At 45.3% G+C, this 14,631-nt stretch overlaps 1 protein-coding gene across 20 annotated transcripts in view; it reads left to right on the top strand.

Moving 5' to 3' along the window:
- Positions 1–14,631, top strand: part of EPHA5 (EPH receptor A5) — a 226,705-nt gene that overhangs the window by 123,518 nt on the left and 88,556 nt on the right. For 11 of the 20 annotated variants that reach the window (XM_075751394.1, XM_075751393.1, XM_075751392.1 and 8 more), the window contains one exon: positions 3,864–4,199. The exons of the other annotated variants lie outside the window; for them this stretch is intronic. In XM_075751394.1, the coding sequence (XP_075607509.1) occupies positions 3,864–4,199 (336 nt within the window). The remainder of the gene's footprint in view (positions 1–3,863; positions 4,200–14,631) is intronic. 20 annotated transcript variants of the gene reach the window in all.

Raw genomic sequence — 14,631 nt, 5'->3', positions numbered from 1 at the left:
CAAATACCACGGGGTTTTCTTTTTATGTTTGTTAGGAGTTTTTATGCTTATTTGGTTTTTTTTTTAAAGTTTATTTGGGGCTTTTAATGTTTGGGTGGTTTTGTTTCAGTTTTTTGTTGTTGTTGTTGTTTGTTTTAAAAGCTTACTGTAAGATAGTTTAAAGCACAGGCATGGTGCCTGAAACTGTATTAGGATATGACTTGGCAGGGTACTGAGTGCTTCTGGGGCAGATGAGAGGTTTAATGCTGACCGAGGCACTGCTCAGCTTCTGTTGCCCGCTGCAAACCCTGGTGCAGCAGTTGAGGATGTTGCAGCATCTCTGCTGGCATTCACACTTACTGCCCCAAAAGCAGAGCAGGTCATCTGAGCTTTCTCCGTGTGCTTCAGTCACTTTCACTTGCCCTGCGTATCCTGTCTTGGGATTTTGTCCTAATCCAGCTATATTTGTGCTGAAGGTGATGAGGAGGACCCATGTGCTACCCTAGCTCAGCTGCAGGGGTGGTAAATGTTGGCAGGGACAGTAAAGAGTAGGTAGCGACACTAATGTTTTAAACCAGTCCAATTAGATCTGGAAGGGCACATGTCATCGTGAACTGAAACACAAGACTTGAGTCATGACTGGTAGGAAAATATTGCAAGTTTTTTCTGTGTTTTTATTATTTATTACCGTGGAAGTTAATAATATTCATAGGATTTCCTCAACTTGAAATCTAGTTAATTTTAGAGAATACATCAATGTTTGTTTTCAGCTCTACACCTGCAAAGTCCCCTTGCTAGTTGGCATAGCTATAAAATCACATTTTACTAATTTAAAGTGAATGCTTTTCAGTCCCAAGTTGCATGAGTCTCCCCACCACCACCAGCATCACTAAAGAAAAGTAACTGCTACACCACCATGAATTGCTCAGATAAGTACAGTGAGGGGGGAAATACATTTTTATTTATTTTTTTCCAGTTCCTTAAGCATGTTTTATAAGTAATCATCGGTAATTTTGAAATTAATAGTGTTGTGAGGCAGTCTGAAATAATTATTGCCCTCAGATGAAAAAAAAGTTTGGTCCTGATGGGCATTTGAGATTTCTCTTTAATATTATTATGCATCTTCCAGGAATTAGTTGCGCTTTATTTCTTCTTAACTAAGTAATCCTAGCTTCAGTTCCTTGCACAACATCTCTTTAAAATGAAAATATAGTTACACCCTTTTTTTCCCCCTCCCGTTTCTGACAAGTAACCCTATTGCTGTTCAGAGCATATTGGGGAAATATTTTTAATAGTATGACACATGGGACAAACTGAAGCTTTTATAGTATTTAGTGTAATAGTCTACTTGCAAAAAGTTTACAGTTAACTTTGAGTGTGTACATATATATATTTTTATCTTGAGGGTAATTTCTCTCTCAAGCTGTATTTTAAAAATATGTGCATCAGCAAACAGCAGGTTTGCTGTCCATCAGGAAAGCTACCAAAATCTTTGTCTTCAGAAAGTATTTGCCTCTGGTCAGTAAATTGTGGTGCAGAAGAGGTGAATCTAGGGTAAATCTTACTTGCTTAGGGTCTAAAGTAGCACATTTAAAAAGAAAAACCAACCCAGTAAACTAATATCTTTGACAAAAGGAGGTTGGAAATTAAACCAGACCTTAGCAGACCTAGGGCCCCCCTCTTCTGAAGGTAAAACACCGTTTTGTTCCTCCAGCTGTGATTTATCAAAGTTTTATCCAAGCGCGGTTTCAGGATTCTTCAAGTAGGTCTTGTTAGATATCTGTAGACTACTAAAGACCTTTCTCTGAGCCCCTGTGAGAATGCTAATTTTATAGGTTATGAAGTCCCACTAGCTTCAAAGCACTTCTACTGAAACTGATGTTTTTAAGCCTTCAAGAAGAGCAGCTGACTCTTCCATACAAAGTAAAAACCTCTGGTGACTTTACAAAAGTAATAATTTATCCCCCGTTAAAGACACATTGTCCAGTAAGTGTTTCTTGTGCCTGAGTCCTTTATTTTTGCCTCGAGTACTCGTAGCAGTGAAAGGGCGTTCATCCAGCAGACGGAAAAATAAGGCAATTTAACTGGTAAAAAACATATAAAAACCCCCTGGGTGCAACATATATAACTCCACACAGTTCCAATGATGAATTTCATAGTTTCCATTATATCATGACAAGTATGATAGTGCAGAAGACAGTCCTGACTTGGGCTGTACCTTGGTGTCATTAGCTAAATAGTGCTGAGTCCCCGCAGTGCAGATTGAGAGCAGCTTGCTCCCGCTCGTAGTGATCTGAAGTGATCACAGAACAAAACAAAGCTGATCCGCTGTTCCTGAACTAACTTAGCTTTTGTCTTCAACTGCTTTCCCCCTGTCCAAAGAAAAAAAAAAATCAGAGTTTTTTATTTCCTCTGGCAGTGAGTTTCTTGTTGAATCAGAACAGCTTAAGTCAAAATCATGACAGTGTTTTATCAGTGTTACCAATTTTGTAGACTTCAAAAGGGGAATAGGAAAGGGAAATAGAGGAAAATGCTTCTGGTTTATAAGGTAATTTAATTTTTGCAACACTGTTTGTTTTAAATAACAAATTGAGTTTAATTATCACAACAAAATGGGAAGACAACCTAAGACAGGCTGTTAAATTCGTATGGATTTCTGGTTGGTGAAGCTACTTGTCGGGATCTTTTCAAGGAGCTGCTCATGGGTTTTGACAGCTTCATTCAAACTGAAGGGGCGTGTGTTGCTTTCCCTCCTCTACCTCCCTTGGAAAAATCCCAGTCCTTGTATAACTTCTGGTGATGCCGTGACTAAAATCCATGCCGGCTTGCTTTAATAAATTTCCCCTTTCTTCCTCGTTCATTAGCATTCCCTGAGTATATAATGTGTGGATCTCTTGCATGAGATTCCTGCTTGTCCTTCAACATTGTCTTCAGGGTGTATCTGCAGCTTGCCCTTCATCTCCAACACAAGCCTGTTAAAAACAAAAAGCTTGCAGCACCTTCTACAAGTAAGCAGTCTTGAAGGTGTCTCCAGGTGGGCTTTGCTTGCCCCGCCGTCGCCTTTCCCAGCAGGATGAAGGAAAACAGCTTGCCTTTTGCAGGAGCTCTGGTACCTCCGCAGCAGCTGTTCCTCCTTGGATGGTCTTGCCAGCGCCACGCTGGCATCCTGAGCAGGGAGGCTTGGCAAAATAAGCAAGCGCAGTGTGGCTAACCAACCGTGCTAGAGCTTGGCAGGGACCAAGAAGGCTGCTGTTGAGTAGCTGGATATGGCCATGTTTCCAGTGGCCCGTGTAGATCACCATCTGTTTTGGGCTACATTGAGCGTCACGCTTAGGTGTGATTTGGATGCCCAAGCTTAGGTTTCACTGTTGCCAAATAGCTGACGGGGAGAGGCGGGTGCACGCAGACGAAAGATTCAGCGCCTGAGCTGAGTACCTAAGTAGCATGAATACCCCAGTGTGTGTCTTTTTTAGGACCTAGGGCTAGTAATATAGGGGCAGTGGGGCCAGGAGGGGGAATCTTGCCCCTGGTGAAGCCAGCAGTGACTTGGGCAAAGATTTGCAGCTCCCTTTGCAGGAAGAGCAAGGAGAGCATCGGGGGCAATGTCCCAGGGTGGAGTGCTCCTCCTGTTGGGTTTGAGCCAGCCCTGTGTCTTGTCCTCCGATGCAGGTGGCTGCATCCCAACACAGACCCATTGAGATGAGGTGGGGGTGCTCAAAACAAATCCCCATTTTCCCAGTTCTTTGTGTGCTGCTGCAAATGGTCCCCATGTACTTTTTGGCACGTGAGCAACGGGACATCTCTTTTCAGCATAGAGAGTAGTAGAGAGCAGGATGGCTGATAATACTGTTTTTACCATGTGTTTTTCTCGCTTTACAAACCAGGACCCCCCTCTGCTCCCCGGAGTGCCATCTCAAATGTTAACGAGACTAGTGTCTTTCTGGAATGGATTCCCCCTGCTGATACTGGTGGAAGGAAAGATGTGTCTTATTATATTGCATGCAAGAAGTGCAACTCACACTCAGGTCTGTGTGAGGCGTGTGGCGGTCATGTCAGGTACCTCCCCCAGCAAACCGGCCTGAAAAACACCTCTGTCATGATGGTGGATCTGCTTGCTCATACAAACTATACCTTTGAAATTGAGGCAGTGAATGGAGTGTCCGACCAGAACCCCGGAGCCCGGCAGTTTGTGTCTGTAAATGTAACCACAAACCAGGCAGGTAAGTGGATCTTCAACCTGGGGAAAGGTCTGGGGTGGGAGCCCGAGCCAGTCAGACCCAGTGCAGACCTCCCTTTGAAATGGGTGGAAGTCCCCAGCATGGAGGGCTGGACTGTGGCCTCTTCGAATATGTGTCTGGGGGTCGTTGTGTCTCATAGGTTGTAATTACTGCAGTCTTCAACATGTTTCCTTCCAGCAGGACACACTTTTAGGATTTGTGGCTTTTTCCTTTTACACTAAGCTGCTCAGAGATCCCTCCACTTCATTGCATTGGCGTATCCACCCATTAAACCAGGAAGAAAACATTTGCCTCTCCTGTTGGGAAAGGGAAATTTCTAAGAGTTCATTTTTATTCCAAACACCAATGGTTCAAATGTCCTAACTTTGCAAATAGTTACCCAAGCAAATTGTTTTGAGTAACTTTAGGAAATTTAATCCCTCTTCTGCACTGTGATGCTAAAGTGACTGGACTCAGACTGGTGAGAGTACATTGTCACTGCTTCTCCAACAAGGTAGGGCTGAGATGTCATTGCATGCTGCGTCCTCCTTGGTTTTGCACCGTACAGGCAGAGATCACGTAGACTGGTTTGTTCCTTTGTCCAGGGCTCAGATCTATCTGCCCTTCCTTTGCCCAGAGGCTGAAAGGAGCTGTTGTCTTGGATGCAGGCAGGTAGTTGCCATTGTCCCCTGTCATTTGGAAGTGTGATGGGAGGCAAAAACATGATTACATCTCCTTCCATGCACATCAATGCACCAGGCACATCATGTGGCTTCTGTAGGCCCTGGAGACCCATGTATCCTTCTTCTCTTTTCCCTCGTGCTCTGAGTTTTAGTCTCTCCCTTTGCCTACCTGGCTTGCTTCCTGCCATTTAATTCAGAGCTCCCCAGTGTCACTTGCCCGCTGCGGAGCCCATCCGGGAATGTGAACCAGTGGCGTTTGGGATCATGAGTACTGTGCTGCCAGATCACCAGAGCCACGCCTTGCCTTCTCCTTGCAGACAAGGCTTAGCCAGGAAACCTGGTGTGGTATGGAGCCTCACAGCTAGATGGAGATTGGCAGATCCTCACTGTGGAGCAGAAAAATACTAGCTGGAGCAGGGCCGCATTTCATTCCTGCTACCCAGGAGTACATATGCGGGCTTGGCAGCCAGCAGCAAGAGAGTGCGATTGCATCGCACTTCATCAGATACGTGTCCTGGTAATTAGACTGGGTTGTTGAAGTGTTGGACAAATCGTTCAGATGTATCTCAGGGAGGGGAAATAAAGGCATGCCGGGGTTGCTGCTAATGGATGTGGCAGGAAATCTTCTGGAGGAACATCAGTGGATGGCAGTATGACACCTGTTGAAGGCACCTGTTTAATGCAGATCAGTGGGTGTCATGGTCCTAATGCTGTTTACTGTTTTCCCGTTGTGAAGGCTGCTGCCAGTAACTCTGTTGTTGGAAGAAGTGTATTTTCCTGTTAGTGGGTTTGCATTAGTATTTCATTGCTGGCACTGGATTTTCCCTCATGTGGATTTTAATCCACATAAACCTCAGTAAACGTATCTGCACGAGAGGAGATGATACATTGCTCATCAGTGCAGACTGTGAGGAACTGGTCCTGGTTTGTGAGTTATGTCCCAAACTCCCCGTACTTGCAGCAGGATTTATCCACGTAGCTGCCTTCCTGTGCATCAGGCCAAGAATAATGCCAGTGCACACTTATCGCTTCCAGCCTTGTATTGAAAGGTCCCTTATAGGAAATGGTGGACCTGTGACAAATGTGGCTCATGCTAAGGGCAGGTGGGTAAGTGTAGCTTCAGGTTCAGTCTCACTGTTTACCCTGGTGGAGTCTCCATCAAAGGAGATACTAATGGATCAAGCCATGAGTGTTTAATTCACTGTGTGGTGTTGAAATTGCATCTGTATGTTCTCGTGTTTGATTCAGCAGGAGGTTGAATCAAACCTCTGTCCAAAGTGAGGAGTGGTAACTGTATGTTGTTGTCTCTCCGGCTGGTCCCAACACTCGTTTGGGAGGAGAACCAGGCTTGTCTGCTGGAGTTGTAACATCAAACATGCTTCCCAGTAATGTGATCTTGTGGGACTCCAGGGCTTATCATCGGTTTGTTCATGTCAGAAATAAAGCAGCCGTGGTGGGGGACTTTGCAAATCAGACTAGCTGCCAAGCATGAAAACTGGATATCTGTTTTCTTAAGGTGCCTCCAAAAAACGTCCTTTGAGGCAAATAATGGAGGTGTGCAGGTGGAGTGGTCCGTGCCCGGCCATGCCCAAAGATGCTGGATAGCTCTGTAAAAGTCTCACCTTCAGATAAGAGCAGGCAGGGCACATGGGGCTTCAGGGAGTCTCAGCCCACTCATCTTCCCCCTGGAATTGCCACCAAGAGATGCAGCTCTGGGGCCTCATCCTTTCCCTCACACAAGTTTTCTGATGGTATGATTATATTTTCATGAAGGCTGGTGTAATGAAGTTGAGTCACTAAACGTAGTGACACAAGGCCAACTGCAGCAGTAGGAGAAATTCTGCTACAAGAACTGCTGGCTGTGGAAAATGAAAAAATTGCATGCTGTGGGATAGATCTGGCTGCTGGAGTCCTACTGGCAGGTATTCGCTAACCCAGCAATGCAGAGAAATGCCAGGGTCTGTTTTGTTGGTTTGGCTTTTGTCCGTCCCGAAAAGACCATGATAATTTCAGGACTGCAGAGAATGCACAGTGGGGTGCTGGGCACACCACGTCTTCTGTGCACAGGAGCTTTTGGCAGCAGAAACTACCTCTGGTTTGGGCTCTCAAAGGGATTGCTTCCTGAAAAAAAAAGTGTTTTTCTCTAAAATAATTTGTCCCCCTTCCTCTCCCCAGTTTAAAATAATGAGAAAAAGAATTGGCACCGGCAATCAGTCTGGCATTTTCAGACTGATGTAATTTTCCTCTGAACTTTTGAAATCAGATTTGGAAATACAGTGAGGAAACAGGAATGTTTTGTGCACAAGAGGAGGCAGATCAGCTAATCTCAACTGGTGACCCCAGCATGCTTCTGCTCCCCCAGTCCCCGGGGACCTGATGGTACTTGGGATGGGACTGGTCCATGCGGGACACAGTGGCCTTAGGCTTCTGATACAGGACTAGTTCACCTGTCACCCTCTTGCAACCCCCACGCCCCTGTTGTTTCTGTGGAATTTTTCAGATGGTTTCTGCTGGAAAACTTGTATCTAGAAAGGGGGAGAAACACCGCAACCCAGGAGAAGCGGAAAGTGCGCTGGCCTCCATCGTGGCTATCCTAGAGCTGCTGCAGGCAAATGGAGGACCTTATTCCCTTTGTAGGCACATGGGTTGGCCAAAGTAAAGTTCTCCCCTAAGGGATTGCTGCAAAACACATGCCCAAAGGACTTCCCAGCACAGATGGCAGGGGGCCATCTGTAATGCACTCGCACAGCACATTAAAAAGTGTGCCTCGTGCACGTAGGCTGGAGTGCAGTGAATAATTCATAAGTGGCAACGTTAGGATTCAGTTGGCCATCCTTTTCTTGTTCATGGTTTTGCTCAAGTTTTCATATTTTTTAAACTGCCACCTATTTAGATGGTTTCCAGAGAGCAGTCTGCACGTGCCACTAATATTGAAGTTTGCTTTTCAAGTGACAACCGCGTGAGGTTTTTTTTTCCTCAGCAATTTCACCAAGCTGGATGATTAAGTAAAGCTGTCACTCTAGACAGAGATGTGCATCTCCCTTGAGGTGTTTTGTCTTATCTGCCCTGTATACAGAAAGCACCTACCATGACGTCTTGGTCAGAGACGTGTGTCTCGTAATGGATCCGTAGGGAGCAGGCAGTTGTGATTCATGGTTGCCTGCGCTCTTGTTGTATCATTGTAGGAGCACACTGGAAAGATGCAACGTTTAAAACCTTTCTAGGCTTTAAACCTGCCAAGAGTATTCACTTTAAGCCAGCCTAAACAGCTGAGCAATTTTCTTTGCTTTTCGTTTCCACTATCTCCCATGCTGGGTATGGCTTCAGGCACGGAGCTGGCCTGGAGGTGGGGGGTGTGAGAGTGGGGCAGTTCTCCTGCTGGCATCCCAAATGCCACAGACTGCTTTACACTTAAAGACCTTCTCTGTGTGGGTTTTCAGATAAGCCCCCTGCCTGTTTTCTGTTTGAAAAGTCGGAAGCCAGCGTTCAATCCCCTTCTGTGACCTGTATGATTGAATTTTTGAGCCTTTTGGGGGAGAAGGGGAAGAAAGATCCGGATGTGCTTGATAAAAGAGGAGGAGTTAATGTGTCTAATGCCTCAGGGAGGCTGCGTGCCCAAGGCCAAACCAGAGATACAAGTTGCATCCTGTGGTGCAGCAATGCTACTTAAGTAAAGGTGTTGGAGGACAGGACCTGGCAACCCGTACTGCTGCCTGGGAGGCATGGCTAGGTTCTTGCTTAACCCAAAAAACCACTAGATGCTTGGAGCAGCTGGAAAGCTCTTGGAGCAGGGAGGTGTGCTGAGAGATGTGATCCTTACTCTGATTGTGCAGACTGGGATTCTGCAGTGGGGGGAACCAAGGGAGAAGGTGTTTTCCTTAGCACTGGGGATGTACCTGTCTTTGAAAAGCAGCCAAGGGTGATTCAGAAAGGGAAACCTGCAGCATAGAGCTTGTTGCAATCTTATGTCAGCAGCTGCGTGCTCTTGAAATCGATAGGCTGCAGCCCTGCACAGTCTGGGAAGAAAACATCAGAAAATGAGGCGAGGAGATGGCTGTGCTGGGAAGCATGTTTTCAGTGATTGCCTTCAGGAGTGGGCAGGCTCAAGTCCTGTAACGTTCAGGGTCTGATTCTTGCAACTTTCAAGCCTCACAGACTTGTTTGGTTTGGCTTGGGGAGTGGGGCAGCCTGCTTATTTTCTTTAGGAATAACAAAAAATTTCCAAGAGGGTGCTCCAGTAGATGCAGCATGTTGTATCCATCTCACGTGAGAAGTAAGACTGGCTTTGCAACTCTACTTTTCAACTAGAACTGCTGACCTAGGGCCTGCAAAAGTTTAAGCAGATGCTTATTTTTGGAAAACTCCCTTTGCACAGGCAGAGTGATGAGCAGGGCTTGCCTGTGAAGGTCCATTTTAACAATACTTGATCCACTGAGCTGCGTCATCTTCCCAGCAAGGGTCAGAAGTGGATACTATAGAAAGGGTATGAGCACGAGGCAGGCACGTACCAATGCTTCTTTGGAGCGCTCTCCAACCTCTGGGGACAACCTCTTTGTGCTTTATAGCCCTTAATGGATTTTTCTCCCGTGAATTTGTCTAATCATTTTATGAACTCCAGGAAAATTTTAGCAGCTGCAGGCAATCTTAGATGAATTCAGTATGTCTGATAGTTTAAGCTGTGCTTTAGATTCACGTTGGTCGGAGAGGAGCTATTAGTGGCATAAATAAGAGGGTTTAGGCTTACAATTGCCCATCTATTTGGAAAGCACTGTCATTTAAAGATGCTGCACTAGCTTCCAGTGCGTTAACACAGGTATTGCAGCATTTAACCTAGACCAATGTACTCCTAACAGCAAAGCGTAATCTTCCATACTAGGATGGGCGAATACAGGGGTATTCTAATAAGCAGAGGTAAATTAGTATTGCCTCGAAGACCTTGGTCTCTATTTAAACCTGGGTGCACCCTGCACAATAGCGTGCGGCAGCATGGCTGCGCCTCACGGCAGGATCCTTCTGCTGGCTATGAACACTCTTCGTGTCCAGGGAGATGCGAAAATGGGTATCGAGCTGCCGCTGAGGGTTCAGGCAGGAAGAGAGAATAATTTCATTTGTGAAGTCCCGTGCGTATGCTGGGAATCAGCTTCAAGAAGTATTTTGTTTTATTTTTGAAGCGTGGTCAGATGTAATCAGAGAATGCAATCGTAGGTAGTTAAAAAACAAACACGCTGGCAGAGCAAAGTAAAACCTGATAGCCAGTGTTGCACAAAAGGTTTATTGTTTGAAATTTTTTTGTGATGGACACATTTATTCTGAATGCAAAATCTTCATCCGCCGTCCTATTCCAGAGTCGGGAGTTCACCCCAGCCCAGATGGCTGGGTGTCTGCTACCAAATGAATTATGGATCAGCTGAATATTTTACAGGTTTTTTTATAACTCCCCAGTCAGTAATTGCTACTTTTTCATAGTTTGTTATAAGTCTTTTTGTTATACTTGGAGTATTAGAAATATGTGCTTGAATATTGAAAGAATTATTTAGAATATGAAAAAAATCCCCAAAATTACAGTAAGACTTTTAGTTAGAGATCATTTTTATTCTTGAAGTACGTGAGACAACCCCATTGTTGATATATGAGGACATTAAAAGATGAAATAAAAAGCTTTTCCCTGCATCTACAGACAGACATTTCAATTTTGACATGAAATTAAAACGTCTTATTTATAGATGAAAATAAAAATAGTAGGAAATAGTCGTCCCCATCCACCCTCCTCCTAAAAAGGGGAAGGAGAAAGGCACTGAAGTTCTCATGTTGAGATCCAACCGATGGCATCTATTGTGTGTTATGCAGTAGGATGCAGGTTTTACCATCTCCCAGTGGCAGCAAGACAAATATCTTTCTGGTAAAGCGGCTAGTCTCCTTCAAAGCATGCTATGAAAAGCAAATGCCAGGTTACATCTGAGGGAAAGTCTATGCATGGACTGCACCTGGATGGTGCCATGCAGCTGGGTATGAGGGAGCAAGAACTGCCCAAAATACTTGGCTTGAGGTGCTGCAGCCAGCAGGACCGACAGTGATTCCTCCGTAACATCCTGGAGCTGCTGGGATCACCGCCAGCAATGTAGCCCCAGGCGTGGGGCAAAGCAGCAGGGATTGGGCAGTCCGAGTCTAGATTTTGAGAGGTGTACAAGAAACAAATATTGATATTTTCTAAAAAGCATAGAGCAGGCTGTGCTGTGATCAGATGTGGTAAGAGCTTCACAAGGTCAGAGCTATAAGAAACTTGTGTTTTTGCAGAGCACCACTGCTGTTACATTGCAAGAGTGATAGTGCTGGTTTAAAATTTTATTTCCCATTTTGCTGGCATATTTTTAAAGGATTGCCAAGTAATCTTATATTAATCTAATTCTAATCACCTTAAAACACAGTCTTCAGGGCCAAGGAGTTCTCTTTGTATTGTGCTGAGCACAGTACTTGGCAGAGAGCAAAAATAAAGCATCTAAAATGGTTTCACTGCCCAGATGACATCAATGTATAGATTATTTTTTTTTCCATGAATGCAGCTTCTGAATTTTACTGCTAATAAAATCCTATTCAGTTCTCTAGTCTCAGTCTGCAGGCTGATAATTCCTTTGTCTGATGTTATTTCTCTGATTTTAGCATTAAAAGTAGTTTTACATTTTTAACACTCCACATAGATGATACTTCTGAAAGTGCTCTTAAGACGCCAGGACTCAAAAATAGCCAAAAAAGAGTGTAAAAATACTTCCAGTGCTGTTAGAGAAATAGCAGGGGACTTGTAGGCATTTAATAAACGTCCCACTTGCTCTCTGGCTGTGGCTTCTTGGTACTTGTGTACCAAGTAAGCTCTTTATACTAATCTCCCTCAAAAGTTACATATGAGAGTGGAGGAGCCAGAGTAGCTTGAAAGATTTGCGTTTCAGTAATTGTGTATTGAGTGAGCTGTGCTATAGAAACACCGCTCAGGGTATAACGACTTCACAGGGCATATCTGTTTTCCCACGCAACCGTTGTGCTGATAATATGAATTTGAATGAGCGTGAAGGTGTAAGTATGCACATGGCAGCATGTACGCGTTTGTGTGTGTAGGAACATGCAGGACGCATGCCGCGCAGGAGACGGAGGTTACCCACCCTTGTTTTACATGGATATCTGTGACAGCTTTGTAAAGCTTAGGCAGTTCAGATGCCTTCCGCTCTTGCTGCCCTCGTACCAAATTGCATGCTAGCGAGGCTCATGTTCAAAGAGGGTGGTTCTCTGTGCTGCAAGGCCACCCGACAGTTTTCTGGCCCTGTTTTCCTCCTGCTTGCTTTCTTTTGCCTTGAGCACAACCTGTCCTTCATATGCAGTTTATAATTTATCTATTTATTTGTTCATTTGGCCATATTTTTTCCCCTCTGTTGCTGATTCACCTGGTGTCTGCACCCAGAGAGCAGGCTGGCTTCTGCATCTCGAGAAGGATTTTGCTGTATCCAAACTGAGCTCTAGCTCGCCGTGTGCATGAATTACAGGTTCCCAATTAGTTTTTTACAGTTTCAGGCTGAAATGCTTTCCCCCCTCCCCGGATTGGTTGCTGATGGAGAGGTGCATTTCAGCGAGGCTTGAAAGGTTTTTCCGCATTTTCTACTGTGGTTGCTGTTTCAGTTCACTTCAACAACAAACCACTTGCTTGTTCCTCAAAAGACGTCTGAAACATCTGGCTAGTGCTTTATCCCAGCTTACTGCCTCTCCTCTCCTTGCTTGGGGTGGGGGGGCGACAACTAGAGAGCTCTACCTGAAGAGCCAAAAGCCAACGCCAGGGTGACAGGCAGCCCAGCAATAAACTGCATTTCTTCCGCAGCAGCTGGGCCAAAGTTCAGCTACATGCAAATACTACAAAAAGCCCAAGAGTTGGAAGGCTTTAATTAAAATGCACTTCAGATGTGCTCGTTTGCCGGCATGGTGGAATGCTTTCTGCATCTCCCGATCCTGAAGGAACAGTCCTGATCAAAGCGAGTAACTAATGGGATTTCTGGCTAGATCAGTACAATAGAAATCACCACAAGGAAAGCATTATTATTTATTTATTTTCCTGCTTCTTCAAGCTTGATAATTTTTAAGAATACAGGGTCTGATCAAAAGGCCCTGTACAAATCAATGCAGGACACCCACTGGCTATGGCGGTGCTGGGCGAGGGTTTTTCTGCTGCAATGCAGCAAGCTGGGGCGATGCATTGCTCTCTGCTGAGAGGCACTGAGCACGCAGGCCTGATCCTGTAAGTGCTTCGGCTTGGGCAAGCCTTGGAGAGAGCGCTGCTCTGTGGAAATTGATGGAAAAATTTGCAAACTCTGTTATGCATTTGGCAAAATCCACCCTGTGGGTTTTGGCCAGTGGTGGTGGGCAAGTCAAGTGGTAGAAGGGGCTTTTGCTCCTGACCCCCTACCTCTGCAGGGCCTTTGGCAGAGAGAGATGAAGATGCCTCAAAAGCAAATTTGCAGAATTAGGTGGAAAATGGCAGTGGAGGGCACCAACACCTGCTTGCTGCCTTCCAGGGAATACACATCGCAATTGCCCACCATGCTTCTGCAACCTGCTGTACAAAATTTGTGCATCTTTGCTCCGTGCCCCTAAGTGAGATGAAAGGAAGCAATGTTGAATCAGGTAGAAGTAGAAAACTGAGCTTGCCTTTCCTCCTTGGGTTTGCAAGGGTTTACGGGACCCTGTGTGTAATTCCTTCATAGCTTCTTCCGAACTTTCTGCAATCTGCCTCAATCCAAGGAGAGAAAGTGGTGCTCAGCCAAGCAGATTATTAATTGCTCTGTCTCTTGATTTGTCTGTCACACAGTTCAGCATTAGTGTGGCTTATTACAGGGGACTGATTCGCACCGCACCGTTATCCTGTCATTTCCAGGCCTCTGCCTTCCCCACGATGGGTTCCTGCCTTGGATCATTAAACCATGCAGCTTCGTGGTTCTGCCGTGTTCTCCTGAGGGGTGGCACCAAGAGCATGAAATCGCTCACTGACCTTGCCAGAGACTTACAGCGTGAGCCTCTAAACGCCTGGCCATGCAAGGACAGTTTCCACAGAGAGGTGCTCTCACCCAGTTCAGTAAACTGGAAGACTGTTGCTGCAGAAACGACCTGGTTATTTAATTTATTGTACATCTCTCTGTACCAGGTGCGACTCGGTCCCTGTAAGGAAATGGAAAGGAGCTGGAGGATGACTGGGCAAGGATGCACATGAGGGCACAGACCCATCTCTGCCTTTTCCAGAACTGCAGACAGCAACTAGCAAAGCTGGATGTGCGTGAAGGACAAAACGCCCTGTGCTTTCCGCAGAGGTGATGCACCAAACCCTCTGCTATGTGTTGGCCGAGGCTTCGAGGGGGACTTCTGCCAGAGTCAGATAGCCTTGCAGGGCTTTGAGTGCTATTTGCAACCCCTGCAGAACATCTCTATAAAACAAAACAAATCACCATAAAGTAGTCAGGCAGTTGATAAGTATTGCTGGTGCTCAAATAACAATTGTGCATCTGTCGTGGCCTCACACTGTTCCTGTATCTTCTGATATTAGTCAACGAATGATGACTGCTATTTTAAATTCAGCTTGTACAGTGTCCGGTTCTTTATTTACGAGAAAATATGGAAGGGAAATGCATGGTCATTATGCAAATGAATGCAGTAAATAAATGCAAGTTGGCTCAGCTTGCTTGTATCCAGACCTGATGGAAACAGTATTATTGGAAGGGGTGCCT

Source organism: Balearica regulorum, chromosome 4 (genome assembly GCF_011004875.1).
Source record: "Balearica regulorum gibbericeps isolate bBalReg1 chromosome 4, bBalReg1.pri, whole genome shotgun sequence".
Classification (NCBI taxonomy): domain Eukaryota; kingdom Metazoa; phylum Chordata; class Aves; order Gruiformes; family Gruidae; genus Balearica; species Balearica regulorum.
Note: the sequence above shows the minus strand (reverse complement) of the source record. Positions and strands in the feature narration are given on the sequence as shown.